Below are 14,256 nucleotides of genomic sequence, written 5' to 3'. Positions count from 1 at the left end.
ATTGTATTGTATTGTATTGTATTGTATTGTATTGTATTGTATTGTATTGTATTATTATTGTATGTATTATTTTAATTTACATCAAAATTAGTTAGCATATAGTGCAACAATGATTTCAGGAGTAGATTCCTTAATGCCCCTTACCCATTGAGCCCATTCCCTTCCCACAATCCCTCCAGTAACCCTCTGTTCTCCATATTTAAGAGTCTCTTATGTTTTGTCCCCCTTCCTGTTTTTATATTATTTTTGTTTCCCTTCCTTTATGTTTATCAGTTCTGTGTCTTGAAGTACTCATGAGTGAAGTCGTATGATATTTGTCTTTCTCTAATTTTGCTTAGCATAATATCCTCTAATTTCGCTTAGCATAATACCCTCTAGTTCCATCCACGTAGTTGCAAATGGCAAGATTTCATTCTTTTTGATAGCCGAGTAATACTCCAGTGTGTGTGTGTGTGTGTGTGTGTGTGTGTGTGTGTGTGTGTGTGTGTCTATACACACACACACCACATCTTCTTTATCCATTTATCCACTGATGGACATTTGGGCTCTTTCCATACTTTGGCTATTGTTGATAGTGCTGCTATAAACATTGGGGTGCGTGTGTCCCTTCGAAACAGCATCCCTGTATCCCGTGGATAAATGCCTAGTAGTGCAATTGCTGGGTCATAGGGTAGGTCTATTTTTAGTTTTTTGAGGAACCTCCATACTGTTTTCCAGAGTGACTGCACCAGCTTGCATTCCCACCAACAATGCAAAAGAAATCCTCTTTCTCTACATCCTCGCCAACATCTGTTGTTGCCTGAGTTGTTCATGTTAGCCATTCTGACAGGTGTAAGGTGGTATCTCACGGTGGTTTTGATTTGTATTTCCCTGATGATGAGTGATGTGGAGCATTTTTTCATGTGCCAGTTGGCCATCTGGATGTCTTCTTTGGAGAAGTGTCTATTCATGTCTTTTGCCCATTTCTTCACTGGATTATTTGTTTTTTGGGTGTTGAGTTTGATAAATTCTTTATAGATTTTGGATACTAACCCTTTATCTGATATATCATTTGCAAATATCTTCTCCCATTCCGTGATTTGCCTTTTAGTTTTGTTGATTGTTTCCTTTGCTGTGCAGAAGCTTTTTATTTTGATGAGGTCCCAGTAGTTCATTTTTGCTTTTGTTTCCCTTGCTTCTGGAGACTTGTTGAGTTAGAAATTGCTGTGGCCAAGATCAAAGAGGTTTTTGCCTGCCTTCTCCTTGAGGATTTTGATGGCTTCCTGTCTTACATTTAGGTCTTTCATCCATTTTGAGTTTGTTTTTGTGTATGGTGTAAAAAGGTGGTCCAGGTTCATTCTTCTGCATGTCGCTGTCCAGTTTTCCCAGCACCACTTGCTGAAGAGACTGTCTTTATTCCATTGGCTATTCTTTGCTGCTTTGACAAAGATTAGTTGGCCATACATTTGTGGGTCCATTTCTGGGTTCTTTATTCTGTTCCATTGATCTGAGTGTCTGTTTTTGTGCCATGGAGATCATTGTTTATCCAGCCATCACATACTGTGAAGGGTGGTGGGGCATGGAGGTATGTTAGATGCCTGCCTTTGAGGAGTTAACATTTGGTGGGGAACTGCTGTGTAGACAAGAAGTGATAACACAATGTGGTCAGTTCTGGGCTAAAGGGACACACTGCATTGTGGGGTACAGGGTGTAACTGATAGCCTAGTATGGGGTTAGTGCAAAGCTGGCTGTCAGAGAAGGTTTCCTGGTAGGGATGCTTGAGCTGAGCTGAAAAGACCAAGTGATTTGTCCTACATCCCTACAGGCAGGGGGGCATCAGAAACAGGATTGATCTTGATGGCAGCACCATTTTGTTCTCTGATATGGACTCATTCCCTGTTCCTGGCCTTGTGGCCTGTTTCCAACCCTTGATTCCCCAGAACTTTCTTTTCTTTTAAGAGGCTTATTGTGTATTATTTTCTTTTCTTTAAAAAAAAATTTTTTTAATGTTTATTTATTTTTGAGAGAGAGAGAGACAGAGCGTGAGCCAGGGAGGGGCAGAAAGAGGGGGAAATAGAATCCGAAGCAGGCTTCAGGCTCTGAGCTGTCAGCACAGAGCCCAATGCAGGGCTCAAACTCACGAACTGCAAGATCATAACCTGAGCCGAAGTCGGGCACTTAACCGACTGAGCCACCCAGGCACCCCTATTGTGTATTATTTTCAAATATGAGCTGGTCACTGTAGGGTTACGGAAGCCCTAGATGTTTATGCTGTTTTTGTTAGACTTGGATTCTCTCTTCTTGCCCTTTGGAGCTTGTCTAAGAGAGATCCTTATGGTCTGATCTGAGGGCAAGTCGTTCATAAGACAAGAGGAGGGAGGTTGGGGAGGGAGCCAGCAAATGAGTGAAGGGAGTTGCAGAGACTTCCTGGGGTGGGATGTGGGCCTTCATTTGAGCAGACACTACTTGGTGTCCAGATGATGACTGCACATATATGATACGGCTGTTGATTGTGGGAGATCATGTTCAAGGACTGATCCCCACTGAGCCTGTGCACAGTATGGGGAAGGTTGAGAAATGTCAGGAGATAGAAGTTGCTGGCTCTGTGGTTGCCGAGATTTGTCCTGCCAGCGAATCTCTGCACAAGGCTCTGTACCTTTAACTGTCTCTGTTGTAACTTCCCATTTTCCTATCAGTCTTCCCAAGACTGTGAGCTCCTCAAAGGTAGGAACTGTGTCTGACTAACCCTTGTGTCTTGTTCCCCTTGTGGGTTCAAAACCAGATGAGAAATCAGGAATCAGATGAGAACCAAAACATCAGCTTTATTTCTGGTAAACACTGTAGTAGAGTGTAGCTGGGACTTCAGGTCATACTGGGCTTATTTATTTTTTTTTTTTTGTCTCTACTTTTTCATATACAGCAGAGATTAAAGAATTTTACAGTGACCATTCATATACACACCACCTAGATTTTATTAACATTTTACTGTACTTGCTTTATCATATCTATTCAAAAAGAGCTTTTAAACCACCGCCTTTCCCCCAGGCCAGACCAGGAGCCTATATGCAGGGAAATTATGTTTGCATTGTGGACACTTAGCCAGCTGGCCAAGACCTTAAGAGTTTAAGTTCATGAGAGCATGACCTTTAATACCTTGATCCTGTCTTGATGGCATAGTACATGTTAAGCTAGTATTTTACCTATTAGATTAATCTGTCCTTGGGTGAGGAGGAGCCAGTTAAATGTGGGAGGAAGGGCAAATGCTTTCTCTTCAATGTTTCTGAAAGGGCTGAAGTTCCTATTTTAACATTCAGAACATAGGGAAAAAAATATTCCCTTATACTCTATATCCAGCATGAAACCTGGCACTAAATTGGCATCCAGTGTTTGTTGAATGAATGAATGAATGAATGAGGACACAGAAATGAATATGACATTAAGTACTCAGGTTGTAGGAAGCACAATTACAATTAATGCCAAAATGACCTATTATTTGAATCAAGAAAATCTCTACAGAAGAGGTTACATTTGAACCAGGCCTTGAGTGATGGAAACCTTCCTTAAACTAGTGGCTTAACCACTAAGGGATCAGTAACTTCCTTTAGCACCATCACCATTCACTTTCCCTGCCCAGGGCCCAGGGCTGCGACACTCTCCTGTGCCTCTGGTGGTTTTTTTTTTTGGTTTTGTTTTGTTTTTTAAATCATGGTAAAATTAACATCACAAAATTAATCATTTTTAAGTTACAATTCTGTGGCAGTGAGTACATTTACATTGTTGTACAAACACTACCACCTTCCATCTGCAAAACTTTTTCATCTATCTTGTCGAACTAAAACTCTGTCCACAATAAACAGTAATTCTCCATTGTCCCCTCTCCCCAGCCCTTGACAGCCACCATTCTACTTTCTGTCTCTATTCAACTATTTGATTCTTCTAGGTAGCTCATTTAAGTACAATAATATAGTACTTGTCTCTCTGGAAGTTTTGGACTGTCCTCAGCAGTCCCTGGGAAGGGGAACCAACTGAAATAACTCATGAATTCTTCATGAGAGGCTACTGGGCCTGTGCTGGTTGTAGGAAAGTGTGGTGAGGAGCCGCTCAGCCTCACAGTCACTGTCCCTGTTACTGCCTGATGAACAGGGCCAAGGAGCCCCTTTCTCCTTTCTCTCACTGACACACTCCTGAGAAATTCCCTGGCCTCCTGCCTTCAGCCATAGTGACCTTTCTGTCACTGCCCTTAATCCAAGGAAGTATATGGAAGAGTCATTTTGTTTCTGTGTCCTTCCCTCAGGACTGGAGATAAGCCTTCTTCAGACCTTCCATAGTTTTGTCATTTAAAAATGGTTCTTTATTTGTTCAATCATTCATACATTCAGCAAATATTAATCCCACAGCAATCCAAGAATAGAGGAGGTCTCTCTCTCTCTCCTGAGCTCCCAGAGTAGTTTATTCAGTCCTGTAATGAGGATTGTATTTATTATATTTTATTATATGGTCAGTGGTCTGAATTTCTGTCTTCTTCTGTAAAACTATGAATTTCTTTTAGGCAAAAACTTTCGCTGCTTGTGGGGGTTGCAGTCAGAGAAGGCCTCACAGAAAAGGTGACATTGGAATTCAGCCTAGAACAGTGTCTAGGCAGAGGTAGAGGGAAGGGCATTCCAGGCAGGGAGGACAGCATGAGCAAAAGTGCATAATATGGAAGTGCATGGGGGAGGGAGAGGTTGAGGGGCGGCAAGAAGTAGAAGATGACACTGAGGAGCTGGGCAGGGGCCAGACTAGTCAGTACCTTACGTGACAGGCCAAGAGGTGCTGTGGGGAGCCATGAAGGGCTTCTATCAGACTGAGTTTTTGAAAGGTCACTGGCAACCACAGTAGGAAAGAGGGGTGGGAGGAGAAAGCCTGAAGGCAAGTGGACTGTCGAGCAAGAGATTGTTACAGTTACCCAAGTAAATGACACCGAGGCCCGTGTCACACCCACTGAGATAGCTAAAATGAAAACAACAGATTATATCAAATGTTGGCAAGAATGTGGAGTAAGTGGAGTCCTCATACATTATTGGGGTGGGAATGCAAAATGGTGCAGCTACTTTGGAAAACAGCCTGGAAGTACTTCAAAAAGCTAAACATAGAATTTCTGTATGCCCAGCGGTGCTATTCCCAGGTATATGCCCAAGGAGATTTAAAGTGTGTGTCTACACAAAAACTTAAACACACATGTTCATAGCAGTACTATTCATAATAGTCCCAAGTACAAACAACCCCAATGTTCACCAGCTGATGAATGGATCAACAAATTGTATACACGTACAATTGAATACTATATGGCCATAAAAAGTAATGAAGCACTCACATGCTACAATGCAGGTGAACCTTGAAAACATGCTCAGTGAAAGAAGCCAGATGTAAAAGACCACATATTACATAATTTCATTTGGATGAAATGTCCAGAATAGGCAAATCCATAGAGACAGAAAGTAGATTAGTGGTTGCCTAGGACTGGGGCTGGGGATCAGGGAATGGGGAGCAACTATTAATGAGTATGGGGTTTCTTTTTGGGATGATGAAAATATTCTGGAATTAAATAGCTGTACAACTCTGTGAATATACTAGAAACTACTGATCTAGGGACGCCTGAGTGGCTCAGTTAAGTGTGTGACTCTTGGTCCTTGCTCAGGTCCTGATCTCACGGTTTGTGAGCAAGCAGAGGAGGTGCAGAGAAAGAGGAAGACACAGAATCCAAAGAGGAAGACACAGAATCCAAAGCAGGCTGCAGGCTCTGAGCTGTCAGCACAGAGCCTGACATGGGTCTTGAACCCACAAACCGCAAAATCATGATCCAAAGTTGGATGCTTAACAGACTGAGCCACCTTGGTACCCTGATCTGTACCTTTAAAAAGATTAATTTTGTGGTTTATGAATTATATCTCATTAAAGCTGTTATTAAAAAAAAAAAAAAAGCAGTATCAAGAGGGAAAAAATGACAGTAAGACCTAAGCTAGGGCACTGGGTGCTAGTCCTCTGACGTCTCTGGTCCAAAGCAGCCATGCAACATCAGCACCAACGATTGAGTGCTGGGCAGAGTGTGCAGTCTTCAGCTGTCTGAGCCGAGGTAGCTCAGTGCAGTGCTGTGGAAGGTGCACTGGCCAGAATCATAGAGATCTGCATCATAGTCCCTGCCCCGCTCCTAACTCTGAAGGAGTTTAGCAAGTCAATTCCTCTTACCGATCCTTGATTTCTCTATCTGCAAAATGTAAGGAGTCTTTCAGCATTAAGCAATTTGGGCCTATGAGAATAGCCTCCATTCCCCCAGGAATGGAGCACAGCCCAGAAAAGCGTTGGTTGTAGTGAGGATGGAGGCGGTGTTCAGGGTTCACCATGCTGAGTCACGTGGGGCAAAGAGAGCAGGTTAATAGCAGTGGGGGGGGAGGACTGTGTACTGGAGGACTTGCATGGCATTGGAGTAGGGAGAAGCCAGGGCAAAGTTCCCTTTTTACTTCTCAGAGGAGCCACAGGACTATAAATCTCTGTCTCCAGAGAATACATACAGTACATTTGTTTTGGGTTTCTTTGGAGATGGAGACCTTGGCCAGCAGGTGGAGCTGCAGGAAGACAGGAGGGGGCCCTTTCTTGTGGCCAGGACTAACAATAGAGCAGGCCACCTTGGGAGGAATAAGAGTGTCTTGTGGCTGGGGATCTCCAAGCAGAAACCCAGCAAGAACTCCTGGATTCCAGTCCAATTGCTACATCCCTGGGGAGAGTTGGGGAGAGGTAAGGCTGTGTCTGAGCAGGGAAGAAACAATTATCCTTGTGCTTAGACTTGGCTTTGTGATTAGGGTTGGAGTAGAATGTTGTTACCAGATTGGAAATCAGTGAGCTGGTTAGTTTTACAAGATGTGAGGCTTTGATCTCAGGTATCGTTCCTACAAGAGCAGAGGTATATGTCAGGTTAGGGTTCTAGGAGAGTAGGAGGTGGGGAGGAAGGGGAGAAGACATTTATCAAGTGCCTACTCCGCACAAACACTTGACCTACATTATTTATTTACTTAAAAATTTTTTATGTTTATTTATTTTTGAGGCAGAGAGAGAGAGCATGAGCAGGGGAGGGGCAGAGAGAGAGAGGGAGACACAGAATCTGAAGCAGGCTCCAGGCTCTGAGCTGTCACCACAGAGCCCAATGTGGGGCTTGAACTCAGAACCATGATATCACGACATGAGCTGAAGTCAGACACTTAACTGACTGAGCCACCTAAGTGCCCTGACGTATGTTATTTATCCATCACAACTCCTCTGTAAGGTAGAAATTATCATCTCCGTTTTATAGACAAGGAAACAGAATCCCAGAGAGGTTAAGTAACCTGCCTAAGTTCACACACTTTTAGGTCAGGATTTAAACCTAAATCCTTTTTGGGGCTCCTGGGTGGCTCGGTTAAGCGGCCCACTTCGGCTCAGGTCATGATCTCGTGGTCCTTGAGTTCGAGCCCTGCGTCGGGCTCTGTGCTGACAGCTCAGAGCCTGGAGCCTGTTTTGGATTCTGTGTCTGTCTCTCTCTGACCCTCCCCCGTTCATGCTCTGTTTCTCTCTGTCTCAAAAATAAATAAACATTAAAAAAAAAATTTTAAACCTAAGTCCTTTTGTTTACAAAATCCATGTTCTTTCAGTGTCCCAAGAAGTGCATCTTGTGAACAGGGGCCATTGTTACCAAAGTGGTGGTACCTGGCATTCCTAATGCCCAGTGGTCCCAGCTCCTCATCCAGGTGGTGCTTGCTGGGTTTCTCAGGTAATATGGAGACAGAGTCAGAGAGTGGCACTGGGGCCATAGCTCTTTGCCAGGTGGGGAAACCAAGGCATGCTGGCTCATATGTGTGCCTGGGAAGAGGCTGGAAGTGCCCACTGGTTAAGAGTTAAGTTTAGGTTGGAGAAGGAGAAAGGGCACAAGGCCCAGGGTTTGGTTCTAGATCTGCCACCTACTGATATATGCAGGTGTCCTCAGGTCAAGTATTTTCTCTCTGGGCCTCATTTTCTCAGCTGTAAAATGAGGTAAGTGGATAGCTCAAACACTTCAAGCTGTGTTCCTTACAGGACTTAGGAGTTCTGTGTAGAAAACCCAGGGGTTTTTAAAGGGAGGGCGTATTTCTCCTGTTATGCATTTCATGAGGATGTTCTCACCCTTTATTGAGTGTGTACTCTGTGGCAAGCATTGGCTGAGAACTCTGTATCCATTTCTCCTTCAACCCTTTCAGCAACTCAGGTAATTTTAAAATTCCCATTCAGCAAGAGTAAGTGACTTTAGCCAGGGTCACATAGATGGTAAGTGACTAAGCAAAGATGCAAACCCAAGTCTGTCCTATGTTCTTAACCATCACATTGCTGCCTTTGAAAGAACAGTATGAAAACAGCATAGCTTTGTTTGTTTTTACATTTTAAAAAATCATTTTTTATAACTTACGTGCAATAAAATTCATTGATTTTAAGTGTACAATTAAATGAGTTTTGACAAAAATATAGTTTCATAAACACTACCACAATCATGATATAGAACATTTCCATCACCCTAGAAAATTCTCTGGTGCCCCTTGGTAGTTAATCTCTTCTCATCCCTGTCCCTCAGTACATACTGATCAGCTTTCTGTCACTATAGTTTTGCCATTTCTAGAATTCCTAGAAGTGAAATCATACAATATGTGGTCTTGTGTGTCTAGCTTCTGTCACTTAGCTTAATGCTTTTGAACTTCATTCATATTGGTGTGTGTGTCAGTACTTCATTTCTTTTTACTGGTGAGTAGTCATCCATTATATGGCCATACCACAGCTATTTACCTATTAACCTATTGATTTGGGACTTCCAGATTTTTGACTATTATGCATACAGTTGTTCTTCATATGGAAGTACAAGTCTTTGTGTGGACATATAGTTTTATTTCTCTTATATAGGACTGGAATTGCTGGGTCAAATGAGGTATTTGTTCTCTAATGTGTGTAACAAGTTATCACAAACTTAATGGCTTAACACCACACCGTTTATCACCTCACAGTTTTCTATATCAGAAGTCTGAGTGGGTTTGAGCAAGTTCTTTGCTTAGAGTCTCACAAGGCTGAAATCAAGGTGTTGGCCAGACTGGGTGCTTATCTCAGGAATCTGGGAAGAAATCCACTTCTTCTGCAGGGGCCTCTTCTAGCTCTTTGCCCACATTCTTTCTCACTGGGCCCCTCTATCTTCAAAGCAGCAATGCGTGCTGAGTCCTTCTCACATCTCCAGGCTCTCTGGTTCTTCTGCCACCAGCCAGAGAAAATGATTTTTCAAGGCCCCAAGAATCTCATTTTGCCCTATAATGTAACATAATCACAGGAATAACATCTGGGAGCAAAGGTCATGGGACCATCTTAAAATTCCGCCTAGCACATATGGTAAGTACATATTTACTTTATAAGAAACCATCAAATTGTTTTCCAAAATGGTTGCATCATTTACTTTCCCACCAGAACTATATGAGAGTTCTAGTTGCTCTACATTCTAACCCACATGGTATCGTCAGTCTTTTTAATTTTAGCTGTTGGTGGGTGTGTAGTGGTAGTTTTCATTTGCATTTCCCTAATGACTGATGACAATGAGATATTTTGGCATGCTTATTAGAGCATAAAATTTTGTTTGATGAAAGGTTCTGCTTTAAAAAAAGGTTGAAACTTACTGGCTTAGATAAACTGTGAGGTTCTTACAGAGTCTGTAATCTATGAATCTCTTAATGGGGCCCAGGGCTTATCTCCTTTTCTGAAACAGCCTCTTGAATGTAGGTAGAACATAGGTGAATCATCAGTATAAGCACTGTGCTCTGCTCTGTGTGTGTGTTAGACATGAAACCAACGAACATTCCTTGATTATCTACAGGGCTACAATCCCATATCTGAAATTCTGAAATCCAAATTATTCTGAAAAACAGATTTTTTTCTTGATTGACACCAAAACTCATTGGTAGCAAAACCTGACATTAACTTCTCTGGGGTTTTGTTTGTTTGTTTGCAGAAGGACCCTCTGTTGTCCTATGCCTGTGTTGCCTGCCTGGAAGCCTTGCTTGATTACCTGCATGCCCGGAGCCCAGACATCGGTAGAAACCCTCCCTATTTTCTGATGTTCTCATAGGGGCAGCTAGCCCCTGCCACCCTCCTGTCCCAGACTTCCAACCTCTGTTCTTTGACTCACACTCATTTTGTTTAATTCTTTTCATAATACTACAAGGGCATTGCCATGCCCATTATACAGATGAGGACACTGTAGTTCAGAGAGATCAAGGAACCTGCCCAACCAAGGTCAAAAGCTCTTAAATGGCAGAGCTCTTCCTATGCCTGCTTCCCACAATAGTGGGATATGTGGTTTCCCTGGGCCAGGTAGCATAGGTGGATAGAAGCCCAGGGAAGAAAGAAACTTCCTGCGTTCAGGTCAGTTTGTCCAATGCCCTGCCTCTAGCTGGGCAACCCCTGTTTGAGCAATCCGAGAAAGTCCTCTTCAGCAATGCTCCATGGTCTATGGAAAAGTAGCAGTAACAGCCTAGAGTGACTGGTGTTTCCTGTAGCATTCCATGTGGTCTCCCAGCCCTGGAATCGGTTTTTGCTGTTTACCCTCCTGGATGCTGGAGAGAGTTCCTTCCTCAGACCTGAGATCTTGAGGCTCATGACCCTGGTAAGTACTTAATGGATGGTCTTGTGGTCTGAAGAATGTGATGAGCTGGGTGGTCCTGAGGAAACCAGGTAGAGGGGTAGAAGGTAGAGGGGCTGGGTGGGTCTTCACCCTACAAGAAGCCTGCTCAGAGAATTCCTCTAAACACCCACATCTTCTCACCCCAAAAGACCCAGATACTCCTAATTTATTTGCATATGAATCATGAATCATTGGCTGGGGCCTACCTGCCGTACCCAGATCCTATGCTAGGGACCAAAGGTGTTACTGAGCCAAATGCTCTGCCCTTTAAGGGTCTGTCAGTCTTGAGAAGGAGATAGACAGGAAACTAATAGTTAAAACATGACGTTATTAGTGGCAGAGAAGAAGATATGCTAAGAACCTAGCTTGTGGTAAGTGCCCACTGAATAAACAACAAAGCAGTGAGCCTGTGAATGATAGTAAAGCAGATCAATGAATAAATCAGTGGTTGTGTGGGAACACAGAGAAGAGTACAGTTGACCCTTGAATAATGTGGGGGTTATGTTGGTCCCTGAGCAGTTGGAAATCTGAATATAACTTTTGACTCCCCCAAAACTACCTACTAATAGCCCACTGTTGACTAGAAGCCTTACTGATAACATAAACAGTCAGTGAACACATATTTTGTATGTTATATGTACTGAATACCGTATTCTTACAATAAACTAGAAAAAGAAAATGCTATTAAGAAAATCATAAGTACAGTACAGTATTTATCGAAAATAATCTGTGTATAAGTGGACCCATGCATTTCACTCTCGTGTGGTGTAAGGGTCCACTGTAATTATTTCTGCCAGAGCTGGGAGGGAGAGGTGAGTAAGAGTGTAGTAAGCACTCAATTAATGCCTGTATTTCTTTAATAAAATGAAAGAACATTCAGCAGGAAGGTAACATTTTAGCTGAGGCTTGAAGGATTATTAGGCAAAGAGGAGGAAAAGTATTCCAAGTAGTGAAGTGAAAATAGCAGGGGTACGAGCACCTGGCAGTGTGTTTGGGTAACCACCATAGTCCATTTTGACCATGAGCGTGAGGTACAAGGCCAAGGGGTGAGGGGAAGGGTACTGAAGAGGTCAGCAGGACCAACTTTCTCAGGGTTTCATACTCTGCCTCATTTATTCCACTTCTCCTGGACCCACCAACTCTGGGCTCCTGAAGGCAGGGTTCTGTGGGCTTCAGATCTGTGCCCCCAGCCCACTGCCAATCACAGCAGGGACACAGGAAATGTCTGTGAATGAAGGAGATACCAAATCACTGTGTGTTTGCGGCTTCTCTCCCTGGCCTAGTTTGTGCGGTTCCAGAGCAGCAGTGTCCTTTCTCGTGAGGAGGTGGGTCATGTTCTGCAAGGCGCAGCTTTGGCTGACCTCTCTACCCTGTCGAATACCACACTCCAGGCTCTGCGTGGCTTCTTCCTGCAGGTGGGTTGGAAGGGGATGCCACGGAGCCTCTGTAAGGCTAGACCCTCCATGCCATCTTCTTTGTGGAGGATGAGCCCTCTGGCCACAGCAGCTAGAGGGAGGTCAGGAGTACAGAGGGTGGAGGGTAGAGAGGATCTGATGGAGTAGGCACTGAGAAGGCCTGTCTCCCCTGCCCTCTTCTTGCTCCAGGTCCAGAGCATGGGCCTCCTGGCTGATGAGAGCACGGCTCAGACCTTGCACGTCTCCTTGGAGGGCCTCTCCCCTAGCACCTCCTCAGCCGAGCCGCCCCTGGACATGCTGTATCCTTTCCTGCATCTGGGAGCTTGGCCTGGGCAAGGTCATCCAGGCTATGGGAGGCTGTGGCATCATGCTTCAGAGGGGTGCACTGTCTACAGCCCTGTACTTTAAAGCATGTGGGTCAGTGAGAATAATTAATAGTGATAGCAACGACAATGACGTACTCTGTTCTAAGTTCCCACCAAGGGCCAGGCACATTACATGTATTGTGTCTAATCCCCACAGAAGCCAGGGATGTTAATATAGCTATAACTTAGACCAGAGAGGTTAAATGACATGCCCAGGATCACACAGTAATAGCATCAGGATTTGACCCCTGTTTATCTCCAAAGCCGTATCGCCAAACTCAGGAAGGAGCTAGTCCTTCCCCAAAAGCTTTGGAGAAAGTTGCCCAAACCCAGATACGGGTGCTTCCCTCAGCCCAACATGGGGGGTGCTGTGTGACTGACATGTCCCCAAGAAAGCCTGGGGCTGTGGGCAGTAACTAGAGGCCCTTTGGGGGTGGTTGTGGTGCTCCAGAGACGCTTCAGTCTGTGTGTTGTTTGGTGGTACTTCCTCCCCACCTCCACTGGCTACCTCCTTGGCTTTCTTCTTTCTCCTCCTTTTTCTCTCTCCTCTTTTCTCCTCTTTCCCTTGTGCATGGAATGTTCCCTGTTGAATAGCAACTACCTACCCAGGTGTTTGGGTCCCAGTTTTAGAATCCAGCCCACTATTCTTAAGAGCTCTTCTGTTCTTGTGTGACTGTTTTTGCCCTTTTTGGGCTCTAGAAGTGTGGTTCTCCCACGGTTGGCTCCACCTTTCTGCTGTTCTCCTCTCATGTTTTGCTGCCAGTTGCCTGGGAGGGGTGGCTGTATCCCTGTCCCACATCAGAGACTGATCCTCATGACTCGAAGGCCCAGAAACGGAGAGAACTGTGACCTGGAGAAGAAAAAGTCAGGGCAGAATTGTTGGAGAAATGGATGACAATTGTAGCCGTTCACTCTATTGTTGAAGTGGAATCAGGAAATAAAATGATACACTCACATGTCTCTGTGGGCTCTCCAAAAAACACTTCACTCTCAGTTTACCTTGGCTCCCTGGAGCTGATAACTCTGCCAGTAGGATAGTGGATTGCTTCGGTAAGGAATGGATGGCCTCCTCAGGGACAGTGGGTGGGATTTGTTCTGCTCACATGTAAGGAGCACCAGCTGGATGCCTCAGTTGTACCCAAAAAATGCCACTCGCAGGTCATCCACGGGGCTAGAAGTGCAGAGAAAGTCCATGTTTGGTACCGGTGTGATCCAAGTGCTCCAAGAGGCAGCCTCACCTCACATGGAGCTGGAGAGAGGTACAATTTTCAGGCAAGGACGCTGAGCAGGTGAAATTCTCTGCCTTGCTAGCTCGGTGGAACTGTTCCAGCTCAGCCCTTCCCTGGCTAAAGGAGGTCCCTTGCTTCTTTCTGTGGGCCCTTCCCAGAGCTTGTATCTTTATCCCCACGTGTGCGGTTCTTTTAATGTCTGCTCTCCACCGTTGTGCCTGCTTCCTGTTCCCAGCTCAGCCCACCGTGCCTCTTGCCTGCCGTCCCCAATCCGGGTGCCCGTAAGTGGACAGCCCATCCTTACTCCTTGGGTTTGGCTGTATGGACCCTGCACAAAACTGGTATGAACTCTGCCCTAATGAACTGCACTGTAGGTTTCTTCTTCTTCTTTTTTTTTTTTAATAAAGTTTATTTATTTTAGTAATCTCCACACCCAAAGAGGGGCTTGAACTCACAACCCTGGTATCAGAAGTCCCATGCTCCTCCCCTACTGAGCCAGCCAGGTGCCCCTACAGCCTTAAAAAAACAAAACAAAACAAAACAAAACAAAACAAAACAAAACAAAACAAAACAAA

The 14,256-nt window shown here is 44.4% G+C and overlaps 1 protein-coding gene and 1 long non-coding RNA gene across 5 annotated transcripts in view; one reads left to right on the top strand and one right to left on the bottom strand.

Moving 5' to 3' along the window:
• MEI1 (meiotic double-stranded break formation protein 1) overlaps positions 1–13,412 on the top strand; it is a 79,569-nt gene extending 66,157 nt beyond the window's left edge. For both annotated transcript variants that reach the window (XM_040490693.1, XM_040490692.1), the window contains 5 exons: positions 10,001–10,082; positions 10,548–10,654; positions 11,956–12,087; positions 12,277–12,386; positions 13,216–13,412. In XM_040490693.1, coding sequence (XP_040346627.1) covers positions 10,001–10,082; positions 10,548–10,654; positions 11,956–12,087; positions 12,277–12,386; positions 13,216–13,261 — 477 coding nt within the window. In that variant the 3' untranslated portion in view covers positions 13,262–13,412. The remainder of the gene's footprint in view (positions 1–10,000; positions 10,083–10,547; positions 10,655–11,955; positions 12,088–12,276; positions 12,387–13,215) is intronic.
• Positions 11,508–14,256, bottom strand: part of LOC121040260 (uncharacterized) — a 2,975-nt gene continuing 226 nt past the window's right edge. The window contains exons 2-4 of one of the 3 annotated variants that reach the window (XR_005795214.1): positions 13,452–13,701; positions 13,058–13,302; positions 11,508–11,897 (exon numbers count right to left, since the gene is read on the bottom strand). This is a non-coding gene — a long non-coding RNA (uncharacterized LOC121040260). Of the gene's footprint in view, positions 11,898–13,057; positions 13,303–13,407; positions 14,234–14,256 lie in introns of those variants that run through there. The other 2 variants (XR_005795213.1, XR_005795212.1) reach the window with 2 other exon arrangements.

This window comes from Herpailurus yagouaroundi, unplaced genomic scaffold (genome assembly GCF_014898765.1).
Source record: "Herpailurus yagouaroundi ecotype Mexico unplaced genomic scaffold, PumYag 182, whole genome shotgun sequence".
In the NCBI taxonomy this organism is placed as follows: Eukaryota; Metazoa; Chordata; class Mammalia; order Carnivora; family Felidae; genus Herpailurus; species Herpailurus yagouaroundi.
This window is presented reverse-complemented; position numbering and strand designations above follow the sequence as displayed.